The sequence below is a fragment of the Syngnathus typhle genome, linkage group LG3 (genome assembly GCF_033458585.1).
Source record: "Syngnathus typhle isolate RoL2023-S1 ecotype Sweden linkage group LG3, RoL_Styp_1.0, whole genome shotgun sequence".
Classification (NCBI taxonomy): Eukaryota; Metazoa; Chordata; class Actinopteri; order Syngnathiformes; family Syngnathidae; genus Syngnathus; species Syngnathus typhle.
The window spans coordinates 4,089,938-4,106,222 of record NC_083740.1 but is presented as its reverse complement, the minus strand read 5'-3'; the positions used below and the strand labels follow the sequence as shown (position 1 = coordinate 4,106,222).

Here is a 16,285-nt window from a genome sequence, read left to right as displayed (position 1 = left end):
CGAGAGTTCGTGTCATGATGGGATTACTCTCATGATTTTTTTTTTTCTGTGCAGAGGTGGACATCGAGGGTATCGAGTTCACCCCTGTCGAGGTCGACAGCGTGGGGAGCATCAGCGACCCCGAGGAAGAAGAGGTGGAGGACGAGGAGGAGGAGGACCACTACAGCCTCCAGAGCAGCTCCAGTGACACCAGCTACACGGCCCCACATTCCCACAGACTGCAGCCACACCACTGTTAGACTCCCGTGGCCCGATGATCCATTTTTTTTTTTCACCCCAAAATCCTCCAGACCACCACCAACCAACTTGACCGTGTGTACGCACAACACACATCAATGCAGTCCACAAAGGCGCTAAATGCCACACAAGCCTACTCGACAGCTCGCCCTCCCCAACCCTTGTTGTATCAAGTCCCAACCAACCAACCAACCAACCAACCAACCAACCAACCAACCCCTTAGCCTAGTGTAGCTCGCTGCAGGCTCACATACAGCAGTGGGGGACTTCTGTGGTGAGAAGCTTTAACTGTTTGGGAGTCAGAGTGTATGTATGCGTGTGTTTGCATGTGGCTGTCAGATGATAACACAACAAAAAGCTCTGTCTCATCTCCACATGGCAATAGCACGCAGAAAAAGGCCTTAAAGTATACAAATGACCTCCGTCGGTTTCCGCAGTCTGTACACAACTAGGACCTCATTAGCCAGCCACATCACATAGTACGAGCAATAGTCACACGCATGAATGCGAAGGGAAGGTCAATAATGTTCCTACGCCAGAATCAGGAAATATTTTTTAGCTTGGCACCAACGAGGTGAAGGAAAACTAGTCGACCTGGTTGTAACAATGAAAGGACGGAAAATACAGTGCACCAGCACTCTAAAATTCCCCTAAAATCTCATTTCATTTGTACAGTTAAATTGTATTCATACAGTTCCTAGTCGTAACAGAAGCTACAGTTGTGTTCAGAATAACAGTAGTGTGTTGAAAAAATGAGCAAAGTTTAAAATGCTAAGTAGTTACATGTGACATGGAGTCCGGCCATTTTAACACACCACTGCTAGCCTGAACATAGCTGCCAAATTTTAGCCTAATAGCCTCGTCATTTTCCTTCTGTTATCAGACTAAGGCGTTCCTCCAGATTGAAAGGTTTTCAAAAAAAGCGACATTCTCCCTGCTTCTTGCCGTCTTCACGCGAAGCTAATCTAAGCTAGGCTAATCGAGTCCACCGGCCGTATTGTAATTCAATTTTTTTTTGAACAAAAACAAGAGTCACTGAGCTGCCGCAGGGAACTGAATCATTTTATTAATTTGTGTGCCCCCTCTCCCCATCCACCCCTCGCTGCCATTTTTTTTTTCTCACCACTACTCCACACTACTGACCACTACACTATAACACCCTATGGTGTGGATGGACTACTATGGCCTTTTCGCACTTCAGTAGCGAAGCGATGTAGCAGAGCATGCAGGAGGAGGGTGCTTCCTCCGAATGTTTCAAATGATTCCCTCCGGGACCACGAGGCGCCACCGGAGACTCGCGCCCCTTTTTAATGCCAAACCACCAAATGGCCGAATCGGCGTTCCTCTGCAGCAGCTCTTTTTTTTTTTTTTACGTTGTTCTTAAATATCCCCTTAAGATGACTAACTCTCCTCATGTTCTTGTCACAGTCAGTCATATTTGTAAGAGAAATAATCTTTTTTCTTCTTCTTAACCTTTAAGGTTACAAACGACAGTCACTATTGACGGAAGAGGCGCTTCTGTTGGCCATTTCAGGCCACATCTTTGCGGGAAAAAAAAAGGTCCATCCTGTTAGACCTTGTAAAACAAAAAAAAAGAAAAAAAAAATTAACAAATCTCAAATGCACACAAAAAAAAATCACTATATTCGCCAGTCTAGTCTATTTCTTGCATTACATTTTGTATTCTATTTTCCTACATGTGCTCTTTTAAAAAAGTGATGAATATTATTTTTGTGTGCACATGCATACTAATTTTTGTATATATAATATGCAAAACTGACTACGTATGGATGTATACACAAATACAATACAAAGCCTTTCCAGAGATAATAATAATGTTCCAAATGCTTTTAGTTGGGTAGATGGCCTAAAGTCTTACCATATGAGCTCCCCCCCCCCCCAACTATTATCTCTGTAAAGGCCAAATAGTGGAAACAGTCTCCTAAGATTGTGCAGGTGTACCTAATGTAGTGACCGCTGCGTGTATGTATAGCTTTGTATAGAAATAGAAAGCTGGATCTAAATCTAGAGAGAGACTTGTGGAAGGAAGGGAGTACGGGGGCAGACTCTCCTGCTGTGTTCTGTGCCTTGGTGAGCCACCCGCCCTGACCCCGCCCCCAAAGCCCGGTCCCCCACTCAGGTTGCCCTCCACCCCTTGTCACCCATCAACTCGAAACATCAACCAAAAACACTTCCAACCAGCAGGGGGCGTGCCAGGAGAGGTCCACGCACCCCCCCACCCCGACCTCACCCCCACCCACCCCCCTCCACACTGGTAACACCCCACGGCAGCTTCTAGTTGGCCCCCCCTCCTAAAATGGTCACCACCAGGGGCTGGACCTTTTCAGGCTTGAAACTTGTTTTATGCGGATTATTTTTTTTTGTTTTATTTTCAAAGACTTTGTGTTAGTGGAGCGGGCGTGGCCGGGAGAGGAGCGATATTCAAGAATAATTGACCCGATGGCAGCTTTGCGGCGTGATCGTCTCCTCGACGTCCCACCTAAGGCTCGGCTCCAACAACAGTGTTTGCTTGTTTCTGTTTGTTAGCTTCCATGCTGGCACAGCAATACGACCATTGTGCGCTTTTTGCAAGGTGCGGCCAGGGTTTTATTTGATCTTTGTGTTTTCTTCTGGAAGACAAGCATTTTCTTTTCGCTTATGACTCTGTGGTGCGTTTAATGGTGACCAACTCTTGACGACCTCCTATCTGCACTCTCTTCAAACACTGCAGGAGGGCCCAAGAAAAAAAAATATGGAGATTTAAACGAAACAAAAAAAAGCTTTTTTTTTTTTTTTTTTGTCATTGACAGTTTACATTCATGTCGAGAATTTGAACATGACCGTTTGTAGCGTTCCTTTTAGTCTGTTAGTTAGAAATGTTTGGTAGCACATTGTTGCCACACGCCAAAAAAGGCTCAGTATCACATAATGACGTAAAAAGTTCCTTGTAATGTGCGAAACCTCCTAAACCAGAAGGACCACACCGCCCGATGGTGGCAGCGAGTTCAGTTCAACTGACTTCACAATATGTAGCACTTTGCCAAATAGTGAGCAACCCCCCCCCCCAAACGAGGCTCACGTTGTTTATTGCCACTCCTAGTTCCAATTAACTGTTAAACTAAACACAAAACTGCCCAAAGGCCCCACTAGCTTATTGTTAACTTGCGACTATGTTGCTGTTCTGTAAGCAATCGATTGAACACAAATCTTCCAGCAACCACGGCCTCCCAATTTAACAGTATATATTCTTTATCCTCTGCATAGAACTGATATTTGTCAGTTACTATGCATCGTAAGACACATCCTTCTAGAATAGGATTAGCTGCTGCAGAGGAAAGGACCGCTGACAAATCAAATAGGATTGATTCGTCATCATGAGTCTATCTGAGCTATACTGCCTCCAGGTGGTCAAGCCAGTCACGCAAGAAGGAACAGACTTTCAGATTCTTCGAATTCTATTCTGTTATCACTGAATGTTTTTAGAAGTGACACTGAGCCTTTTTTTTTCCCTTCCGTGTGGCAGCGATATGCTTTCATTACAAAAAAAAAACCATATTAATGGAATAAAAGATGATCTCTTGCACAGAACCTTCCCTGTAGGGATGAGGATGGAACGAGCGAGGCGATTTGCGGGCCACACGTGAGATTAGAATTCAGTGCTCAAGAGTTAGGGTAACTTGCAAGATAAATTCCCCAAAAGATGCACAAGTCTTGAAATTATGTTGGAGAAATATGTCAATTATAACTTCTTTTTACTACTTTTATCTTTTAAAAGTATGCCATTTTCTTTTTAAAATGATTACCTTGTTCCCGAATCATGACAATTTCTGACTGTTCTCCTAAATAATTTCTTTCTTGCGTCTATTTTAATCCTAAATAAGTTCCTCATTTTTGTATAAACTATTTTTTTTCTTGTAATATTTCCCTTTTTTTCCCCCTCAACATTAAACACTTAGTCAATGACAAAAAAATCTAATTAATACTGTAAAATTAAAATAAAATATTCCCTTTTTCCTTCTGAAATAAAATCACCTCATAATAAGAAATTATCAGGTTAGAATTTATCTTCCCAATTTTTTTTAAACAATTTATTCCTAACAGCAAAATTACCAAAATAGAAAAAAAAGTAGTGTATTTTAAACTGGTGATGGTTCTTTGTTCTTTCCTTTTTTCTTTTCCGTGTGGCACTAACAGCCCTTGGTAGAATGTGAGCAGCTGACATAGTCAGCAGCTATAGAAAAAAACAAACCTTTCAATGACGTGCCTTGTGATAAATGTATTTTCTTAAAAAGTAATTTAAATTGTAAAAAAAAAAAAAAAGAGATTATCTATGTAATCAGTGAGTGACTGATTATCCACTGTATCTGCTCTAAGTGCAAATGGGAGGCACAGATTGAACACACCATGATGATGATGATGAAGATGAGTGGTCTACTGTGCATCCTAAGTGCTTGTCAAATCAATATTCCTGCCAAATACAAAAGTCACTTTTGAACACCCTCACCATGCCGGATAACTAGAGAGATTCATGAAAGGACACTCAAGTCAAGATGTGTCTCGACGGCGAGCAGGGGGGAGCGTTCTGTGCCAGAGACCTGTTGAGTTATGTTCCTGATAGCAGATATAAAAACAAGGTTTTTGTGCGTTCGTATGCATGAGTTGAGTGTGTGTGCGAGCGCGAATGTGTGTGTGTGCACGAGTACCTGGTGCTAGCTATGTTTGAGCAAACACTTGAAGGTATTGTGTACGTTCTCATTGTAATATAATTAAAATGTTTTCTACTTAAAATGTGGCCTCGCCTTACTTATTGGCTTGGGTGGTGAGTCACGTTGTTTATGAAATATACTACAGAGCGGTAATTTATTTATTTATTTATTTATTTACACAACAATTTATAATACCTCCCCTCAATTTTTGTCAAAAAAAAAAAGCTTATTCACAGAGTTTTACAGTACATCACAGTAAATTAAAATACTTTTTAGAACACATTTTTAAACATTGGAATCATTTTAAAACTATTTCAGCCCCTATGAGAAGCAGAGGAAAATAAATATCCCACTTTTACGAGCTTGATGTCAAAGGAAAGACAAAAATTTATATGAATTGATATGTTTCACATTCGCAGGCATCAATTGCATGCAGTGTGAGTCATTTTTAACATTTCCTTTTCCTATACAAACAAGATTGTAGCCTTGCACACCCGCTCCGTGTTTTTGCCTTTACATGCACACACATGACGCATCAAGGTGTGTCTTTGAACGAGTGACTATTCAGGCGTAAGTAAACAACGTTGCGTGCAGGTCTATTGTTGTCGTTGCAAGCTTTTGTCTGTGTCGTCATGCCCAAAAAAAGTCAGATATGTTTTTAAAGATCACAAAATGGGAATGACGAGCAATCTTGATAAAAAGTACTAGCTTATGATATGGATTGAAATGATGACTGCAGCTGTGAAATGTGCTTCCGGGCTAAGACCCTGAGACCTTCCAAAGTGGGAGGATGGCTGTCTCCTCCGTCAGACGTACTGCCGAGGGTTCTGCGTGGTGGAAGAGGCCAGGCTCTTGGTGGCTCCTTTAGCCTTGTCGGAGGCTTCCTTCACTGGACCCCTGAGCAGCCGCTGGGGCGTCTCTCCTGGGTGTGCACAAAACCAAAACACCGGCTGTGACTTGAACGTGAGTTTGAGACACCCTGCCAATCAATCTACTGTGACCTAACCACTGACTCACTCCTCTGCTACACTTCACGTTAAGCCGCTACACGTCATTTGCATACTCACCAGGCCGCTGACGTCTGAAGGTGGCGGTGGGGCGGAATCACACAACAGCGATAACGCATCGGCGCCATAGTATTTTGCCAAAAGCATGGTTTTTTTTTTTTGTCATTGGCTTTTGGTCCAACCAAAAAATGATTCTGATTGGATGGACAAGGAGCTTTTCCTCTATTAATGTTTTTTAGATGCTGTGTTTGTCGTCGTGGCGACCAACCTTGCAGATTTGACAGCGCGTATTCCAGCCCTTTCATAGCTTTCGTTTGGTTGCTTTTGAAGCGGGCCAATCCAAACTCCTGAGTGCAGACAAGGAGGAACAACAGGAAAGTTGTTTACATGCAGGACAGATATGAAGAGCATAACTTCCTGTTTTGAATTTTTACGCCCTGCGGGAAAAAAATGTACTTTCTTGCACAAAGCAGTTGAATGTGTGTAAACAATTTAAGGTGAGGAGTTAACGAGACGAAAAGTTCTTCGGAGACCTGGATGGGTCGAGAGAAGCCGTAAATGCTGGAGGAGATCCATGCCTCTCGTTTCAGTTGGGTGACTCCCGGCAGCTCTTCCGAGTCTCGGAAAACACAACGCTCCTCCACCGACTGATGGGAAAACAAAGGAAAAGATAAGTCCAACAAAGCTTTTTGTGAAACAAAATAATCAAATTGCCTGATGACAGCTTCCAAATGTTTTTTGGACCATTTGTAGAGTTGCAGTGGTGACCGCAAATCACCTTCATTGGTCTATATTTCATTTCAGTGGGTCGGCTTTCTCACCATGAGAGTGGTGTGGTTGAGGTTCCAGGTGTACGTTGTCAGACTCCGGCTGACCGGGTCCACGATGGAGTCCTCCACAATGTACACGGAGCGCGACATGCCAGTGGGGAAGAAGCTCTCGGCCCAGCGCGGCAGCCGGTTGGTCTTGGTGAGCAGACGTCTGGAAAGGAGCCGGTGGTCCGTGGTCACCTCGCGGTGCACGACATCCTCCGTGAGAACGTGCGTGCTGGACAACCACAAGAACGTTCAAAGGTGGTCGAAGACAACAACGTCAACGATGTTACCTGAAGGGGTTGGGATAGCGCTGCCAGAACGCAGACACGACATGGTCCCACGTGTCGCCGATGTGACTTTTGCTAGTAAAGTACTTGACCATTGTTCTGCTGATGGTGGTCCGACTGACGTGTCAAAGTGCAGTCACTTGTTGTGACGACACCATAAAAACAACGGGATGCTGACTCCATCCAAAGTCTGGTACAGTTCTGCAGAGGTGAAACGATCATTGATGGGGACCTATCATGGATAATTCATTTGTTATTTACTTGTTGTACGCAAAAGAAGAACAAAACAGTTTTGGAATCAGGGAAGTTCCAAGTCGCTGTGACGAATCTACAGTCGCAAAACACAAAACTCGCCTTACAATAACAGTCGTAACTCGAGACGGGGAGCAAAATAACATGGGAGCAACTTGACATGTAACACCAGAGGTACGACGGTGTTAAGTTAAAGGTTGATTTACTAGCGTGCTAATGTTGCTGTACGACGGCGAGCGCCCTTCGCAGAGGAGCTTCCACCTCACCTCACAAATTGTAGTCGTTTAGTTTTAGTTAGTAATTATTGTTTTTAGAGATGCCCATTGGAACGAGAAGTAAACAATGAGAGGACGTTTGCTAACATATTCAAGCAGAGTGACGACAATGAAGAAATATCAACATTTACCTGTTACTTCGACGAAATGCTGGCTGGTATAGGACTGGATGTCTTCTTGTTCAAGCGTCTTACGATACTAAACTATAATTGGCCATTTTACACTGAAGACATCTTTGACGATCATTTCACGCCACGCCATTTGTCACCGCGGCCAAGGAAGGAACTGCAAACATGGCGCACGTATTGTGACCTAACGCTACGATCATTTTTAAAAATAAAAATTAACATATCCTTATTTGTTTTTGTAGTGTTTCGTTGTTTGCAGTTTTTATTTCGTATACAAATAAAAATAGTTTATTGTGCATTAATGACAGCAATTAAACAGGCAGATATTTTTACTCCTATTACCATAAGAAGTTCATCCCTGGCCCTGAGCTTCTTTATCTGTTAGCCCAGTGCTTCTCAAATAGTATATATCAAATAGTACTATTCCTGGGGGGGCGCGTGTGACCCTGGGGAACAGGCTTTTTTTTTGGCAGTACTAGAATAAAGTGTAATTGCGCGTTTACTACAGCAGGGGGCAGTGGCGCTCTCATTGTTACTTCTGTCACGTTTGCGACAGTGCAACATTTTACGACTTACAAGACAAGTTAGGATAGTCACGGTGGGGAGGGGGGGCGCGAATAGTTTTCTTCTTGCTAGGGGGGGGCGTAACAGAAAATAATTGAGAAGCACTGGGTTAAATAAAGGTTAACCTAAAAAAAAAAAAAAAAAAAAAAAAGTGAACCCTGAACTTTGAACCCGCGGTGACCCCGCGGTGACCCCGTGGTGACCCCGTGGTGACCCCTGGGTGACCTTTGAACCCTGAACTTTCAACTCTAGTTAAAAATCGAAAATGTGCACATGACCCCCGTGAACTTTGAACCGACCTTTGACCCCTGGGTGAACTTTGAACCGTAAACTTTGACCTTTGACCCCTAGCTAATTACGTTTTTTTTTTTTTTTTAAACCGGCATAGCAGAACGATCCATGGTCTTCAGATGCCGCGCTGTCGCCATCTCCTGGTCAGTTAGTGAAATGCTTTTGCTGATGTTTTTTTTTCTCTCAATTAAAACAAATCAATTAGCCAGTTGGTTTTCTTTATTTAATATCTATTATCAGACAAAACCAAATTGTGAATCAGTCACCTAGGCTATAGCAGAACAAACAATCCATGGTCTTCAGATGCCACGCTGTCGCCATCTCCTGGTCAGCTAGTGAAATGCTTTTGCTGTTTTTTTTCCCTCTCAATTAAAACAAATCAATCAGCCAGTTGGTTTTCTCTATTTAATATCTGATATCAGACAAAACCAAATTGTGAATCAGTCACCTAGGCTATAGCAGAACAAACAATGCATGGTCTTCAGATGCCACGCTGTCGCCATCTCCTGGTCAGCTAGTGAAATGCTTTTGCTGTTTTTTTTTCCTCTCAATTAAAACAAATCAATCAGCCAGTTGGTTTTCTTTATTTAATCTCTGATATCAGACAAAACCAAATTGTGAATCAGTCACCTAGGCCAGTGCTTCTCAAATAGTGGGGCGCGCCCCCCTTGACATTTGCACTGAAATAAAATGTTATTTTTACAACCAGACAGATATACATCTTAAGCTACTGTAATGTATTGCAAGTGTGAAACAACATGGTAAGCGTCAAAGATAGAAAGAGGCACGGAAATCTCTTTCCCAGGCCTTCTCTTGTTGTTCTTCTCTCCAAATCTGTTTTTTCGTCTTCCCCTTCCGACCCCGTCCCTCTTCCTCTGGACGCTGTGGTTTCACTGCTTCCCGATCCCCCGCTTTGAAGTGAGTCACTCTGGCTCTCGTTATTGCCCCGTAGCCGAGGCCTTTCTGATCCCGCTTCAGGACTGTGGCCACGGGTCGCTTGGGTCCTCGTCCATCCGGACCCAGGCCCCAGCCGGGCCGCCAGCCACAGCTAAGCATCATCTTGTAACTGTTGGCGGAAGGTGGGAGACAGTAGTACGGAGCTGGCGGGGGGCGTTTCATATTGAACTGATGCAGCGTGGAGGACAGATGAGATGACAGGCCGCTTGTATAGTCCACACCGCATGCTTCGCACCACCGAGGCCGGGCCGAGCTGAGGGGTAGACAAAAGACGACATTCATTAAACAATGAATTAGACAAATGTCTAGGTATCAATGTTTCAAGTGCTTGGGGCTATTTTTGCACATCAAGAAGAAAGGCTAACAAACCTGGTATGAGTTTGTTGAGGTGGACTCATCCCATAGTTTTCCAGCTCCTCCAACACGCCACTGTGGCCCGCTGAGGAGAAACCAGGTGATATGTCATGAGACCAGTACACACAGTCACATCATCAACATGGGCAGATGTTTACATACCCTCCAAGGCGAGATCTTTGGCATCTCGACCCTGAGTGTCAACAACGCCCACCCAGGCGGCGCCTTCCTCCAACAGCAGCCTCACCGCAGCTCTTTGTCCTGCCCAGCTTGCGCACATCACGCCAGTCCAGAAAAAGCTATCCTGAAAGACCAATGAATAGTGTTAGTGTTTCTATTTGGATCCCCAAACTTAACTGGTCACAAATCGGAGCATAACCTACCTGGAAGTTGATGTCCACCCCCTTCGAAAGCAAGTCCTTCAACCCAGCGAGGTCTCCATCTTGGGCAAAACGGAGCAGTCTGAGACCCTGGAGCTCCGTGGACATCTCAGAGTTGACATGTCCGCTTGTCGGCTCTCTTGTTCGGTTGCCTTCCGCTCCTCCAGTCGTTCTTCTTTCCCTTCCCACGGCTTGTGTTTCAGTCCTCCTTTTACTGGAACCCCTGTTCGTCTTCGTAGGATGTTGTCCAGATGGTCTCATGAAAGTCACTTGATCATCTATGAGGAGGTTTTCATAGAACTCTCTGGCTTCTTGTCCGCTGGATGTGCTGCTTGTTTGAGAAGGCGATGGTTCAAACGCCTCTATGCTAAAAATGTCCTGTTTTCTGGCACGGGTAAAACCTAACCCAGCCATCGTGGATGAATAATTCCACTATTTGCTTTTACATACCTCCGGTGTTTATAGTGCAGTTCCCGTTGACAACAAGCTAACATTAGCTAATATTTTCTCGGCAAGTGGAGTCTTATTTAGTTCGCTGTCGTCGTTGATTATCACGGCAGATAACTTATTATTCTGCTGATGTGTACGCGCGATTAAAATAACTTTTGTGAAGCGAAAATCACATCAACATATCGCTAAAATAAACAATTGTGTTACTAAGATAGCTTACCACACTGGGCAGTGAAAAACAAGACGTGACAATTTCTTCTTTTGAACGTAATCACGACGCGTGTGATCACAGCCAAAGTGTGTGCTGCCCCCTAAAGGATTTGAGGTGAAGTGCAAAAATCCAAAACGCATTAAAGAAGGGGCCTATCTTCATTAGTTTCTAAAGATGTATTAAGTAATACAAATGTTATTATACATATTAAAATATGAAAATATCATACATATTAAAATATGAAAATCTAAAACGATCTAAAAATACAAACTAATAAAACAACAACTTCCACCTTTCATTATCAATAGTGGCTGAAAATTAATGACTTGGACCTTGACAAAAGTTAAGACAACCGACTTTATTTTCACAAGTCTCAAGGCAACTGTTGGAAAAATGTATATATATATGTTATCATGCGTTCTCTTTTAGTTTCTGTATTATCATATTACAGTAAATGATCTACCGCTACATTAGTGCGGACGTGTGCTTGTTGTTCTGCTTTGCTGTTCTTATGTTCACCACAGAAAACCACATCAGCTTGAGTGTGAGGTCTTATCTTGGTCAGCGAGATGCAGCTGCAGAGAAAACAACACCCTGCAACGGCATTGTGTCTATCTTGGTCAAGTGGCTGACTCAGCACTTCACACCCTCAAGATATGGAGCGCCCCTGGTCCCTGCTGATATGATTGCTTGAACCCATTGAACTTGCTGAACTCTGTATGCTCCTTCCTATATCGCCATATTAGTATATCGTTTGCAGTAATCTACACTTACCAGAAGTTTTCTACGCTTACCAAAGCAGAAGCCTTTGCGCTTCCCCCTTCCCTTATCGGCTTCTGCTATACATGTGATTAGGGCAAATACCCCAAATAAAAAGAGCGAGGATGCAGACAGACTTTAGTGTAGCTCGGACATTGTAAGCTGTGACTCAATATTCTGCCTCACTTGTGATTTGTCTGCTGATGCTTCTCTCTTAACGTTTATTCACTTTGTCTGTAAAAACCTAACAGCAACAATGTAGTTCTGCACATAATATAAACGCGGCCCATTTGTTTTGTATTTTACAGATGCTCAAACCCTCCTGACATGATTTAAAAAAAAAAGATCACCTGTTTCCTGTAGTTGGTATGACGGATGCAATGGTACTCTTACCATTACTTACCTAATACAAATAGTAATACGTCTTTCGACTGATGAAATTTTATTTTATTTTAATTAAAAACTCATTTTTCCTGATGACATACACTTTCCTATGACATACATTGCTCTCGAATATATATATATATATATATATATATTTTTTTTTACAGTAATAACTTGTCACTACTGACCAAAACCTAAGTGCATGTTTTTCGGACAGTCCTGCTGCGTTTTACTTGAAAGCAGTCCGAAACAAGGCATTTTAGTTATATTGGATTCTGAACATGGGGTACTATGTAAACAGAATTTAGTACATAGATTAGACAAAGAAAAACAAAGAATCTATAAACACAGGGTACCCTCTTATTCCAAAGTAAGGACAAAAAGAGAGTGAGATAAAATAAATACTACACATTATAGGAAGCGCAGGTTGGCAAACTCGGGAGTTTGCAAGACGTCAGCAGTCACGGTCATCATCCATTTTGCAGGACCCCCCCCAAACATGTCCCTTAAAAGCACACTTTGATTGGCGCTTGCGTTACGACGGCGTGTGGAGAAGACGACGGGCACGGGGCTATAACCAGCCGTCGGGAGAAAGCAGTTGAGAGTCTTTTGGGTGGAACTTATTGATGTGTCTGTTGCGGTCCCCCGACTGCCTGAAGGTCTGCTTGCAGTGGGGGCACGAGTACGGCCGCTCGCCCGTGTGTATGCGAGCGTGCACCGTCAGCTTGTACTTGGTGACGAAGGTTTTGTTGCAGCTGACGCAGGTGAAGGGCCTGTCGCCCGTGTGGTAGCGCTGGTGCATTCTCAGCTCGGTCATGCGGCCGTACGTCTTGCCGCAGTCGGAGCACTCGAAGCTGGGCGGCGCCTCCGCGTGCCGCCGTCTGTGCAGCCGCAGGCCGCTGGCCGAGCGGAAGGTCTTGCTGCACTCGGCGCAGGCGAAGGGTTTCTCGCCCGTGTGCGAGTAGATGTGCTGCTTGAGGTTGGCGGCCGTGGGGAAGCCGTTGCCGCAGTGGGGGCACAGGTGGGGCCGGGCCCCCGTGTGGATGCTCAGGTGCTTCTCCAGCTTGCTGGCGTTGAGGAAGGTGCGGCCGCAGATGTCGCAGCTGAGCGGCGCCTCGCCCTTGTGGCCCTCCATGTGCGCCGTCAGCTCGGCCAGCGCGGCGAAGGCGGCGCCGCAGCGCGTGCAGTTGTACGGGCGCTCTTTGCGGAACTTGCGGTGCTTGAGGCAATGGCGCTCCAGCTCCTCGTTGTCCACAAAGGTGTCCATGCAGTAGACGCACTGATAGGGTCTCTCCTGGGTGTGCGTCTGGAGGTGATACTTGAAGGTGGTGCGCTTGAGGAAGACGTCCTCGCAGTGGGGACATTTGATCTCGCGCCGGTCGTGCATCTCGGCGTGGCGCTTGTACTCGGCCGGGCCGTCAAAGTTCTTGTTGCACACGGCACAGTGGAAGCTCGGGCTTTTGTGCTTCTCCTCGTGCTTTCTCAGCGCTGCCTTTACCTTGAACGTCTTGCCGCAGACACTGCACAGGTAAGAAGCGTTATGCGCCTCCAAATGCGCTTCCAGCTCCTCACGGCTGCCAAAGTTCCGCTCGCAGTGCGGGCACGTGCCTCTCTTTTCCTTGGCGTGATTGATCAGGTGCCTCTTCAGGCCCTCCGCCGAGAGGTAGGTCTTGTGACACTCGCCGCAGGCGTAGCGCTCGTTGCCGGCGCCCCGGCAGTGCACCATCACGTGCCTCTTCAGGTGGAACCTCCGCCCGAACACTTTGCCGCACTCTGGGCAGATGAGCGAGTGCGGACTGCGCGGGAGCTGCTCGTGCAACTTGAGGTGGCTCTCCAAATGGGCTTTCTCCTTGAAGCTCTTGTCGCAGGCGGGGCACGTCAGCTGCTTGGCCAAGTGCATCTTGCGGTGCTGCTTTAGCTTGGCCCAGCTCGCCAGCGCCTTGCCGCAGTTGTGGCAGCCGTACTGCCGCAAGCCGTGCTGTTCCCTCATGTGGCGGTCGCGGTGGTACGACTGGCTGAAGAGCAGCGAGCACACGGTGCAGCGGAAGGGCTTCTCTTTGGTGTGCGTGCGCATGTGGCGGTTGAGCTTCACGGCGTAGGGTAAGGTCAGGTTGCACACGGGGCACACGTGGCTCTTCTTGCAGGGGACGCTCGCGCCGCTAAAAGCCACCGTCACAACACGGATGTCCGATTCCTTCCTTTCGCTCGCGCTGCCGGTGTCCGTCAACGACTCCGTTACGTTGCTTTGGCTTTCCCCCATACTGGCCTTGATTTTCTCCATATTGCTTTGGGTTCCCTCCATATTGCTTTGCATTTCCTGCATATTGATTTGAGTTTCCTGTTGATGCGCCTCGTGATACGCGATGTGGCGTAAAAACGCCTCGTCGTTGGGTGACTTCTCTGAACAGTAGGGACACAGCAGGAACTGCCCCGCGTGCTTCCTCCTGTGGTCCTTGAGCTCCGCCAAGGTCCCAAAACTGTCGCAGCACGTGGAGCACACGTGCTGGGCGGCGTTGTGCTGGACCCGCATGTGGCGCGTCAGGTGGTAGGACTGGCTGAAGACGGTGGCGCAGACGGTACAGTGGAAGGGTTTCTCCTGGGTGTGCATCCTCATGTGTCGAGCCAGCTTGTTTGCGGTGACAAAGTGTTTGTCCGTGCAGACGGTGCAGGTGAAGGTTTTACGGACTTTTTGGTTGCCGTCCGTATTGGGCTCGTCCGAGGACTCCTCCAGTTTGAAGGGTGATAATAAGGCGCTATCATTGTTTTTCTCATCGCAATCATCATCATTGCGGACCGCATCGCCATGGTCCTCATCGCGCTGCAGGTTTTCGTCGCCACTCCAGTCGACTCCATGTCTCAAACTTTGGGTTTCAATCGCAACTCTCTCCATACGCCGAGGCCTTCCTCTTTTGCGTCGTTGCACGAGAGGCTTGACGTCAGGGCCGTTCAAGACTTCGGACTCCACCTCTTTGGCGATGCGCAGGGCGGTGGCGAGGGTGAGCGTTTCCCTTTGCGAGCGCAAGCGCTCTCCGAGCCGCGGCACATTTGTTTTCTCGATCAGTTGATTGAGGATCAGTTGGTTGTCCGTGCAGTCGGCGGTGGCCAGCAGCGCCTCCAACGCCGTCACAAACTCATCCGTGCTCTCACCGATCATCTGAGCCCTTTGGTGGAATTCCAGTAAACACGCCCGAGTTGCGCGACCGGCGCCGAAGTAGGCGGTCAGGGCTGAGACGGCCGCCGCGTACGATTGTTCCCGCGAGACAAGCGTTGCAAAGAGTCGCTGACCCTCTTGACCCAGACAGTTATGCAGAATCATACATTTACTGGTGTCAGTCAGCTTTTCGTCATCGAGTGCCTCCAGGTAGCGTTCGAAAGCAGCGAGCCACTTTGGCCAAACGATGTTCGGTTCATCGGGCGTTGGCAGGAAAGGTGGAGGCAGGGCCAAAATGATTAGTTGTGGTTCTGGATGGAGGACTTTGCCGATTAACTCATCCATACTGAGAGTCACTTCACCCATCTTTACTGATAAGACCACTTTTTGAAGTTTTTCAATTGACACAACTTCCACTGTGGTTCGCTGGAGTCACATTGAGGTCAGGACTCTAACAAAACACAAGTTCAAACATGTTAAAATGAAAATGTGTGTCCCTGTCAAGCCCTGCACATACGTTTCCACGCGTATTGCAAATGTGAGTAAACATAGCAGCCCATCAAAGTTGTGTATTACATTTTTATGCATGGTGGGACCTTTTGTTCTAAGTGCCCCCCCGTGATCATCGTGCCCCTCACTCCAGGAGTTATTGCATCGCAATTTACAAACACACACACACACAGCAGATCGATGGACACTTATAAACTCATAATAATTATAATACCAAGGACTGAAAAAATATTAGCTCCAAACATCGGTTTAAAAATAAATTGAGAGGTGCTTGGATAAGTAAGGTAATGCAGTATTCACATACAAAGGAACGAAGCGACACAAACTCACCACCCCGAATTGAAGAGCACAGTCAGCGGCTTGGCTCAACAGTCGCTCCGGTGACGAAATGCAGCACGTTTTAAAGACGACATTAAAATAATTTGAGAACGGATGTGATATCGTTGAACAAATACAAAACAGCCATGACGACGTTTGAGGACAATTTGCCGTGTCGACGCCCATTATTTCCGGTTATCTTAAGGACATGCGGCTAACTACAGCGCCCTCGTGTGGCCAGAATACGTT

The 16,285-nt window shown here is 46.0% G+C and overlaps 4 protein-coding genes across 6 annotated transcripts in view; 1 reads left to right on the top strand and 3 right to left on the bottom strand.

Moving 5' to 3' along the window:
• The window catches only part of mxd4 (MAX dimerization protein 4), a 28,338-nt gene extending 23,313 nt beyond the window's left edge, over positions 1-5,025 (top strand). For both annotated transcript variants that reach the window (XM_061275583.1, XM_061275582.1), the window contains exon 6: positions 55-5,025. In XM_061275583.1, the coding sequence (XP_061131567.1) occupies positions 55-239 (185 nt within the window). In that variant the 3' untranslated portion in view covers positions 240-5,025. The remainder of the gene's footprint in view (positions 1-54) is intronic.
• A 66-nt stretch (positions 5,026-5,091) lies between these two features.
• Positions 5,092-7,874, bottom strand: LOC133152054 (PRELI domain-containing protein 1, mitochondrial-like). 2 transcript variants are annotated; one of them, XM_061275585.1, is made up of 6 exons: positions 7,711-7,874; positions 7,056-7,253; positions 6,772-6,997; positions 6,484-6,597; positions 6,219-6,297; positions 5,092-5,865 (listed from the first exon to the last, which is right to left on the bottom strand). In XM_061275585.1, exons 2-6 carry the CDS (start codon positions 7,145-7,147, stop codon positions 5,750-5,752), a joined length of 627 nt encoding a protein of 208 aa, XP_061131569.1. In that variant the 5' UTR covers positions 7,148-7,253; positions 7,711-7,874; the 3' UTR covers positions 5,092-5,749. The 2 variants fall into 2 exon arrangements, with proteins under 2 accessions (XP_061131569.1, XP_061131568.1); XM_061275584.1 differs by having other exon boundaries at positions 7,056-7,284; positions 7,711-7,873.
• A 1,253-nt stretch (positions 7,875-9,127) lies between these two features.
• gpank1 (G patch domain and ankyrin repeats 1) lies at positions 9,128-10,986 on the bottom strand. Its single transcript, XM_061275580.1, has 4 exons — positions 10,257-10,986; positions 10,036-10,177; positions 9,889-9,958; positions 9,128-9,772 (listed from the first exon to the last, which is right to left on the bottom strand). The coding sequence occupies exons 1-4, from the start codon at positions 10,665-10,667 to the stop codon at positions 9,331-9,333; spliced, it is 1,065 nt and encodes a 354-aa protein (XP_061131564.1). The 5' UTR covers positions 10,668-10,986; the 3' UTR covers positions 9,128-9,330.
• Positions 10,987-11,252: 266 nt separating this feature from the next.
• Positions 11,253-16,226, bottom strand: LOC133152051 (zinc finger protein 271-like). Its single transcript, XM_061275579.1, has 2 exons — positions 16,049-16,226; positions 11,253-15,659 (listed from the first exon to the last, which is right to left on the bottom strand). The coding sequence occupies exon 2, from the start codon at positions 15,572-15,574 to the stop codon at positions 12,629-12,631; it is 2,946 nt and encodes a 981-aa protein (XP_061131563.1). The 5' UTR covers positions 15,575-15,659; positions 16,049-16,226; the 3' UTR covers positions 11,253-12,628.
• Between the last annotated feature and the right edge of the window lie 59 nt (positions 16,227-16,285).